The 9,927-nt window shown below is 43.9% G+C and overlaps 1 protein-coding gene across 3 annotated transcripts in view; it reads right to left on the bottom strand.

Annotated features, from left to right (window-relative positions):
• The window catches only part of LARGE (like-glycosyltransferase), a 692,738-nt gene that overhangs the window by 296,354 nt on the left and 386,457 nt on the right, over nucleotides 1-9,927 (bottom strand). For all 3 annotated transcript variants that reach the window (XM_011978982.1, XM_011978983.1, XM_011978984.1), the window contains exon 6: nucleotides 4,439-4,610. In XM_011978982.1, the coding sequence (XP_011834372.1) occupies nucleotides 4,439-4,610 (172 nt within the window). The remainder of the gene's footprint in view (nucleotides 1-4,438; nucleotides 4,611-9,927) is intronic.

The following is a 9,927-nucleotide window of genomic DNA, read 5'->3' as shown; positions in this document are numbered from 1 at the left end:
TTTCTCTTTTCTTTTTTTTTTTTTTGAGACGGAGTTTCACTCTTGTTGCCCAGGCTGGAGTGCAATGGCACGATCTCGGCTCACCGCAACCTCTGCCACCTGGTTTCAAGCGATTCTCCTGCCCCAGCCTCCACAGTAGCTGGGATTACAGGCATGCGCCACCATGTCTGGCTAATTTTGTATTTTTAGTAGAGATGGGGTTTCTCCATGTTGGTCAGGCTGGTCTTGAACTCTCAACCTCAGATGATCCGCCCACCTTGACCTTCCGAAGTGCTGGAATTACTGGCATGAGTCACCGGGCCCGGCCAACTTTTCCCACTTTCTTTAAATGGAATATTCAGGCATTTGCCCTTGAATTCACAGTGACCCACACCCTATTTGCTTAATCTACAGCTAGGTGTCTCTCTGTGCCTGACTCTTCGTTCCTGCCTCGTGTGACCACGGACGGAGGACTGCCCTCCTGATCCACTGCGTGTTCCCTGCTCAGGATTTGAAAGTAAAAAATCGGCCAGGCATAGTGGCTCACGCCTGTAATCCCAGCACTTTGGGAGACGGAGGCAGGTGGATCACTTGAGGTCAGAAGTCAAAGACCAGCCCGGCCAACATGGTGAAACCCTGTCTCTACTAACAACACAAAATTAGCCAGGTGTGGTGGCGTGCACCTGTAATCCCAGTTACTCGGGAGGCTGAGGCAGAAGAATCACTTGAACCCAGGAGGTGGAGGCTGTAGTGAGCCGAGATCGAGATCGCGCCACTGCACGCCAGCCTGGGTGATAGAGTGAGACTTTGTATCAAAAAAAAAAAAAAAAAAAGAAGAGGTAAAAAGTCTTTGAACTTGTTTCCATTGTAAGGGGGTGCTGAATTTGCACTTTCCATTGAAGAACCAGGGGCTGCCCCAGGCCGGTTTTCCCTGGTATGCCAGGGAGAGGACAAGGTCAGGTTCCCAGTGGCAGAGTAGTTGGTGGTCAGACAAGTATAAACTGAACACACATCAGACAAGAGCTACAAGGACATCTGCCTATAAAAATACATTTCCCACGTGAGGGACCCCTGCCAGGTACACCAGATGTATCTCGTGAGAAGCATACCATACCCACGTCCAGCTCCCCTGAATTTTCTGTTAGGACAGGGCTGCTAGCCACTCTGGTACTTGCACCCCAGTGTAGCTAGGGGCTCTCCAAACAGTCTTATTCTTGCAATAGTCCCAACAGTTATAAAACTATCTGGCACCTAGGAGCTCAGTAAATACTGACTGAATGGGTGGCTCCTGAACCTGGCCAATAAGGGTATGTCTGATTCTTTCTGCTAAGAATGGGTGGTTCTGAAAATCTTCCAGCTGCTGATGCAGGCTGGGGAAAGGTGCAAACCACTGACATGGGAGGGAAGTATCTGCTACTTAGCTGAAGTCGAACTCAGGGAAGATGGGGACATCTCTAAGAGGCTTCTTCTGGTAGAGGCTGAGGATGGGTCTAAGTCCTTAAAAAGGCTTCTTCGTAATTCTCCCAGTAATGAATTTAGGAACAAGGGGCTTTCACAGCGCGCCACAAAGGAATCTAGTCTACGTGTGATCTGACCAAGAGCCACTGCAGCCCCAAACAACCAGGTGTTCTCAGAGAGAAAAATTAGCCAGGCCACATTGTATCAACATCACGCCAACTGTTTACAGGGAAAGATGTCAACGACAATTGCCTTTATGAAGGACACTCTCGGATCGGAACATTCTACATTTATGGGCCTAACAGGCTTTCTTCCTATTCCATGACCTGGCTTCTGATAGTTCGCTTTAGAAAAACGATCACACACATACGAAAGTGATACAAAATAGGGACATATGGAGAAGAGATGAGCTTACTTATTTTCTTTTCATCTCTGTACTTTTCCAGAAAAATCAGGGTGGGCATGGGAAAACCTCTGATGTTTTGTACTCCTTTGCTGGTGATAGATAAACACGCAATGCACTCTGCCTTGTTATTGAGTTCCTTGAAGGCAGGTGCTGTGTTCTCAACAGCTTTAGGTAACAACAGCCTCTAATGTATTCCTCTTCACAGTGGGGGCCTACCAAATGCTAGAAATAAACCAACAAAAGAACGAACAAATAAAATGCAGCCCATTAACTCAGCTCCTTGCATTCAAATTTACCTTGTCCCTGTCCTGACCTTGGCCCATATACCCTGCTCAGCCCCAGGAGCTGCCTTGAATCTGACAATCCTCCAAGTCAAGTCCTTGGGCCAGCTAGGGGAGCAGCAAGAGCTCTGGTGCCTTGCCTTGAATGGATGATATCAGCATATTTAAAATAACCATGATAATTCATGTTGTTATTGGCTATAGAGCTCCACTAGCACTATAGCCATTGCAAGCTGCAAGAGAATAAACGTGATTTCCTAGCTACAGCTCTACAATTTCTGATGACCTGTTCTGGTGACCATGGTGGTTATACTTATCCAACAGAGACTTACAGCTCTAACTGCATGGTGCAGGTGGCGTATTTTTGGAAAGAGACTCTGAGATGGAAGTCAGCATACAAGAGGTTTATTAGAGAGAGCTCTTGAGAACAGCACCTATGAAAGGGACGGGGAAAGCAGGACTGGGCAGAGGGGAAAATCGACCTGTGAGGCAGTCTCTGAGTGTAGCAGATGATCCCGCAGGATCTCATGTCCATCAGTCATTCCACGACGTGTGGCGTCCCGGGAAGGGGTGTGGCCACAGGCATGGCCACTCACTTCAACTAAGGCAACTGCAAAAAGGGCCGATGCTGGGGAGCCCCTTCTGCAGGGACTACTCCCAGCAGCTGGGGTAATAAGGTCTTTATTCCCAAAGGAGAATGTGGGAGTCTAGTGCATACGACCACCATTCTCACCCGATGAGACAGAGCACAATTAGGAGCTCCTCCGTGACACCTTCCCAGCTACCTTCTCTAACCCCCTCTAGGAAAGGTGACAACTCTCACTGCGCCCTCATTACTCATCTCCTTATTTGCAGAGCCAGCCATAGTGCTTGACACCCAGTAGGGATGCAATAAACGCCGGTTGAAGAAATGCATCACTGAACACTCAACATCAGCATAAAGAAATGAATAAAACACCATGTAATTATAGAAAAACTGCCCCTCGTGAGTTCCCTGTGATCACAAAGAGGAAAACAAAGCAGACGCGATAGGGGAACTTGAAAAGGGCAGCAGATGGAAGCCAAGACACGGGCACTCTGATCTCAACTCTGGGAAAAGCCTGCATCCTTCTGAGCTTCCGTTTCTTTCTTTATGAAACAAAAGGACACGTCCACGCGTTCTATGAAGATTAGAGAGCTGTGACATACTCAGTTTCAACAGGTGTCCTAAATGAGGTCATTGCCAGTGTCACTACTGACATGAATAAGAAAAGTAAATTTTGATCCCGGTAAGGGAAAGGGTCCCGGGGATCACAATGTCATTCCCATGATTTGGTGAAGACTTTCCTCAATTAGCCCAGAGCTCAGACGCCCTGAGAAGGAAGCAGGGAGTGACCGGGGCAGGCAAGGAAGTTCACTCTCTGTTCGTGAATAGAAACAGAAACCAACAGGAATATCCTGTGATTTATGAAAATGCTGAGATTTAAAATCATTAAGTAGTATCTTGCTTTCATAGCATATGGAGCTAACAGGAATGGCAGAAGGCATTTTAAACACAGAAGGGGCCAGTGTGCAATTAAAAAAAAAAAAAAAAAGCAAAAGTTTCACTGTCGAATTTCTTTCTCAATGTACTCATCCAATAGAGAAGAATTTTTAAAATCATATAATTTTAAAAAAGACAGCTGGGAGAGGGGTATTAAAATAACAGCCTGAGATTTGTGCTAACCTGCCACTTCTCTCACATATCCATGCCACAGTTAATACACCTACCGAGCTCACGATTTCCCACTAGGTACTTTCCTATACCTCGAGGCTGTGACGAGAGTTACAATGATAGCTATAAAGAAACCCACCAGACTAGACAGAATGTCTTGTAAAGCCAAACACATACATCTCCTTAAAATGATAAACCACAACGTTAATGAAAGCAAAAGCTGTAAGAACATTTTCAAAAACTCTGGAATCAATACTCATCTCTACTACCTCACAGGCTTTCCTGGCAATTAGACTATCCGTGGACAAAAAGAAAACAATGAACGCACGTCCCGACACCAGTATGTGAACACTCCACTATCTGCATACGAAATACACACATTTGATATTCATCTGTTAAAAAATCTTCATTTACTAAAGAAATGTAAACACGTTTCTGTTTTACTCTGTTATTTTTCAAATCCAAGCAGAGCGGATATTGAACCATATTTGTAATTCCTTACCCACCGCATTAGCACGACCTCATTTGAGGTGACCTCACCTTTTTTAAAGAATCAACCTCTATTCTTGGCAAGCTGATACCTACAAGGATATCGGGAAGAAGCAAATGGGCTACCATTACCTTTGAACTTGTGGAACACAGCCCACAGCTCTGCAATGTCGGTGGCAAAGGTGATATCCGTGTCAAGGACGATGACTCTCTCCAGGTTGGCAGGAAGAGTCTTGGTCAGCACAAGCTTCATCAGACCATAAATCCCAGAGTAATGTTTATTGGGGATCCAGGAAACTTCAGACTAGACAGAACAAGGCAGAGAGGGAGTTGGAGAAAGGGAAAAAAAGAGAAATCGCTATATTAATTCTTTGCTTAAACATCATAAATAGGGCCTAGCACAAAAAGTATCCAATACAAATTTGTTGAATAAATGAATGAGTTTTCTTTTAAAGATTTATATAATTTGCATTTTGACATGTGAAGTTTTCTGGAGGAAAATGTATCTGAATTAAGGGAGAGGAAAAGTAATAGTTGTGAAATAATTATTACTGCAAATCCTATGTTGAGATTTTTAAATAAAACTTTTGTTATTATAGAAATAAAATAGATCCACTAGAGAAAAAAAGGATATGCAAAAACATAAAGGTCCAAAAATGGAATCCCATTACATATTCTTTTGCAACCAATATCGAATTGTTCCTATGTACATATATTTCTTTAAATCATATTCCATTTATGTGTCATTAAAGATTAGTGGGTAATGGTATTGTTAAAGCTTATGCTTATTCTTTTAAAACTGTAATTGAATAGATTGCTACTGCTGCCTTCTCTTTATTCTCAGATAAACCCACAAGGAGGACCTAGTCATCATGCGACACTCTTCACCTGACAGCAATAGAGGACACACACATAGAACATAAATGAACCACCCATGGAGCACTGACATTATGATCCTCACATAATATAATGGAACAATCAATGGCTCGCAGATGGGCAGAGTCATCAGCGAGGCACACACATGGGTGCCATTTTGTGTCCAAAGGCAAGGATAAAAATAAAAGCACCAGTGTGATGAAAGCTCTCATATATGCATAGTCATTTATGAAGATCATCGTGGGCAGAGGCCCCAACCTGGCTGCTGTGGGGAGTTTCCATGGGAGCCAAAGTACACTTATTTTCAAGAGGGTAACCCTTTTAATAGAACCCTTTAAAATGGGGAATATGGCCACCTTACGAGGATTCCAAAAAATATTCATCTCCTTTGACCTTACCTTTGACCATGTTGAGGAGATGTTCGTTAAAAAATTCAGATTTAAAAATTTTGTTTAAGACATCAAAGATGTTCATTACCATGTTACCAAAGGGCAGCCATCAAAATGCCCCAAAATGGAACAATTAATTCAGACATGATACTCTTTTTTTTTTTTCTGATAGCATCCTATGTAATTGTTTAAAACAAAGTGGATTAAGATGTAGTTTCTAAAAACCTACATATGATGTTAAAGGGGAAAAAAATAAGCTTTAAAACTGCTTTTACTTAAAAGCAACTATGTGTAATCAAACCAAATGAAACACATTCACCCACATTTTATGCAGAGAAAGAAAAAATAGCAGCAAGACATCCCATTGTGTCTGGAGTTGGTTCTTTCTGGTGGGTTCTTGGTCTTGCTGACTTTAAGAATGAAGCTGCAGACCTTTGCGGTGAGTGGCACAGCTCTTAAAGGGGGTGCAGACCCAAAGAGTGAGCAACAGCAAGATTTATTGTGAAGAACGAAAGAACAAAGCTTCCACAGCTTGGAAGGGAACCCGAGCAGGATGCCGCTGCTGGCTGCGGTGGCCAGCTTTTATTCCCTTATTTGTCCCCGCCCACATCCTGCTGATTGGTCCATTTTACAGAGTGCTGAATGGTGTGTTTACAATCCTTTAGCTAGACACAGAGCAATGATTGGTGTGATTTTACAGAGTGCTGATTGGTGCATTTACAATCCTTTAGCTAGACACAGAGTGCTGATTGGTGCGTTTTTACAGAGTGCTGATTGGTGCACTTACAATCCTTTAGCTAGACACAAAGTGCTGATTGGTGTGTTTTTACAGAGTGCTGATTGGTACACTTACAATCCTTTAGCTAGACACAAAGCGCTGATTGGTGTGTTTTTACAGAGTGCTGATTGGTGCACTTACAATCCTTTAGCTAGACACAAAGTGCTGATTGGTGTGTTTTTACAGAGTGCTGATTGGTACACTTACAATCCTTTAGCTAGACACAAAGCGCTGATTGGTGTGTTTTTACAGAGTGCTGATTGGTGCACTTACAATCCTTTAGCTAGACACAAAAGTTCTCCAAGTCCCCACTCGACCCAGGAAGTCCACTGGCTTCACTTCTCATCAGTTTCAAGAAAAAGCATCCCTAACTCTGTGTATGAGACCCTGTCACCTTACACCCAGGCATCATGGAGGAGGGGAAAAAGGACAGGAGTTCAAATCTGGGCTCTAGCCCCACAGAGCATTTGATCTCTCTAAGCTTTGGTTTCTTTATCTGTAAAATGGAGTGTGTTTCAGAGATGGAATGGGTCTCATGAGTCAGCATGGGGAGCCTATCTCATAGCTTCCCTAAATTGGCCTCCTGTGTGCCTGTTTTCCCATCATCACCAGACTGACATGTTTGAAAACAATGTGGTTACTTAGTTTTTCTTTTAAAAGTAGTTGCTCATTTTAAAAGTTAGTAAAATGGAGATGATGCCCACTTCACACGGTGGTATAAAAATTAAAATATATTAAAGGACTCAAGGGCCTGGTATCCACCCTTCTTCCTGATCCCTCTATCTTATTCCAAGTATTTAGATATCAATGCCTCTTCCAGTACTTCCTGATGAAGGTAAGGGTCTCCAGGATGTATGCAGGAGAGCAAAAAACCGAGGTGGCAGAGTCAGACATGCCTGGATTTAGATTCTAGTATCATCACTTAATCGCCATGTCACCTTGGACAGGTTTGCTCAGCTTGTCTGAGTTTCTGCTACTTATAAAGGTCAGCCCTCCTTTTTAAAAAAATTTTTAAGTTTAGATTCTGGGGGTACACACGCATGTTTGTTACATGAGTACACTGTGTAATGGTGGAGACTGGACTTCCAGTACACCTGTCACCTGAATGTTGAACATTGTATCCAGCAGGCAATTTTTCACCCCTTACCCAGCTCTCACCCTTTCTTCTTTTGGAGACCCCAGTGTCTATTATTTCCAACTTTGTATCCATGTATGCCTATTGTTTAGCTTCCACCTGTAAGTGAGAAAGTGTGATATTTGATTTTCTGCTTCTGAGTTAGCTCGCTTAGGATAATGGCCTCCAGCTCCATCCTTGTTGCTACACTTACTTCATCCTATCATGCAGGGTGTGGGTGGAAACAGCACACTCTCCTGGGGAATCTAAGGAAGATTTAATAAAAGGACTACTTAATCTAAGTATATGCAGAATTAGAAGCAGTTTAACAAGAACTGTGCAGTTACTAGAGGACGGGAAGAGTACTTGGGGCCATTACTACCCCAAGGCCAAAAGGGTCTAGGCCAACAGATGCTGGAATCCAGAGAGAACTGCTGTATGAGTAAGGCCACCTGGCTGAGGCAGTGACCTTCAGCAGAGGGACACAGCCTACCTGTGGCAACCCATAAGCCAGAACAGGAAAAAAACATCTCAATGTCACTCTCCTCCTGCCCACCAGTATCCCGGGAGGGCAGCCCTCTGGTCAACCCTAATGGGAACCAGAGCGAAAGTGAAATTAGAGATGCTTTATGCATCAGCCTCATGGAGCATAAAGTGAAGGTTAGGGCAAGAGAGTACCTAGAAGGAAAAAACTCACACAACCAACAGAGTCATACCGTTAACACAAGGACAAATTAAATGACAACAACAAAATCAAAGCATAATGCCTTGGCCGGGTGCAGTGGCTCACGCCTGTAATCCCAGAATTTTAGGAGGCTGAGGCAGGTGCATCACCTGAGGTCAGGAGCTTGAGACCAGCCTGAACAACATGGAGAAATGCCGTCTCTACTAAAAATACAAAATTAGCCAGGTGTGGTGGCACACACCTGTAATCCCAGCTACTCGGGAGGCTCAGGCAGGAGAATCGCTGGAACCTGGGAGGCAGAGGTTGCATTGAGCAGAGATCACACCATTGTACTCCAGCCTGGGCAACAAAAGTGAAACTCTGTCTCAAAAAAAAAAAAAAAGCACAATGTCTTGTATATAATGGGTACAAAACACATTTCTGGAACAGACGGATGGATGGATGGATGGATGGATGGATGGATGGATGGATGGATGATGGATGGATGGATGATGGATGAATGGATGGATTAATGGATGATGGATGGATGGATGGATGAATGGATGATGGATGAATGGATGGATGGATGGATGATGGATAAATGGATGGATGGATGGATGATGGATGAATGGACGGATGAATGGATGGATGAATGGATGATGGATGGATGGATGGATGATGGATGAATGGATGGATAGACGGATGGATGGATGAATGGATGATGGATGAATGGATGGATGGATGGATGATGGATGAACAGACGGATGGATGATGGATGGCAGGCAGGCATAGGAAGGCAGGCGATTTGTCTACAATCCCACAGCAAGCAAGATGCAAAGCTCTAAGAGTCACAATTTGCTTTCCCCAAACTACATTATCCTTCCTTTGGAGTGAGATTCCTGACTAGCCATCACGGTAGGATCCGAGGACTCAGTGAGGAATTCCCTCCCATATGCTTTGTAAACATCTTCCTCATGAAAGCCCTGGCCTTTGGGGCTCAGCTCAGCCTCCTCTCTCCTCTAACAATCTGCCTGAACTGAGGCTTGGCAATCATCAGTCCATGCTGCAGGGCTGTGCTATTTAATCAGACCTTTGATTAACTTACTCATCTATTTTGGTTACCATCAAAGCAGGAGAGCTGGGTGAGGACTGAACACCAGAGTGATGGGTTAAGCTGTCTAATTAGATTGCCCTGACTCTCCGTTTTATTTTTAACACGCATGTGAGGCACTCAGTTACACTGCAAAACAGGAAGACTACAGGAATAAATTAATCTCAACATGAGCCCAGTCCTGAATGTCGCTCCAAGTCCCCAACTTAATGCATAATCAATTAAGTCCGAGTGTTCAATTAGTCATAAAGGAGGCAATGGGATGAGTTTGTATTCAGAAAGAAAGCCCCAGGAAAAGGTGGAAAATTAAGAAATTTTGTGGAGGGGAAAGAACGTGTGGTAAGAAGCAGGTACATTTATTACGAATAGCTCAGCCTCTTAGAGACAGCGTGATATCTAGCACACGCTTCCCCCACCTCCGTCCATACTCTCCTCCTCCAAGTCTCAACTTAGAAATCACTGCCTTCCAGCCACCACCACCCCCACAGCCCCAGGCTGGATTAGGGGCTCCCAAAGCAAGAAGCAAGCTGTTTCCCTTCCTCTAGCACAGCATGTTATCCTGCTGGGTTCAATTTTCCATGCCCCTCTCCTGCACTTGACTGAAACTCCTTGAGGCAGGGACAATGTCTTTTTTACTGTGGTAACAACATAGTAATTACTCAAAAACTGTTTGATGAATGTGCATGACT

This window comes from Mandrillus leucophaeus, unplaced genomic scaffold (assembly GCF_000951045.1).
Source record: "Mandrillus leucophaeus isolate KB7577 unplaced genomic scaffold, Mleu.le_1.0 Scaffold2, whole genome shotgun sequence".
NCBI classification, from domain to species: domain Eukaryota; kingdom Metazoa; phylum Chordata; class Mammalia; order Primates; family Cercopithecidae; genus Mandrillus; species Mandrillus leucophaeus.
The sequence above is the reverse complement of the archived record's forward strand: the minus strand, read 5'-3'. Positions and strand labels throughout refer to the sequence as shown.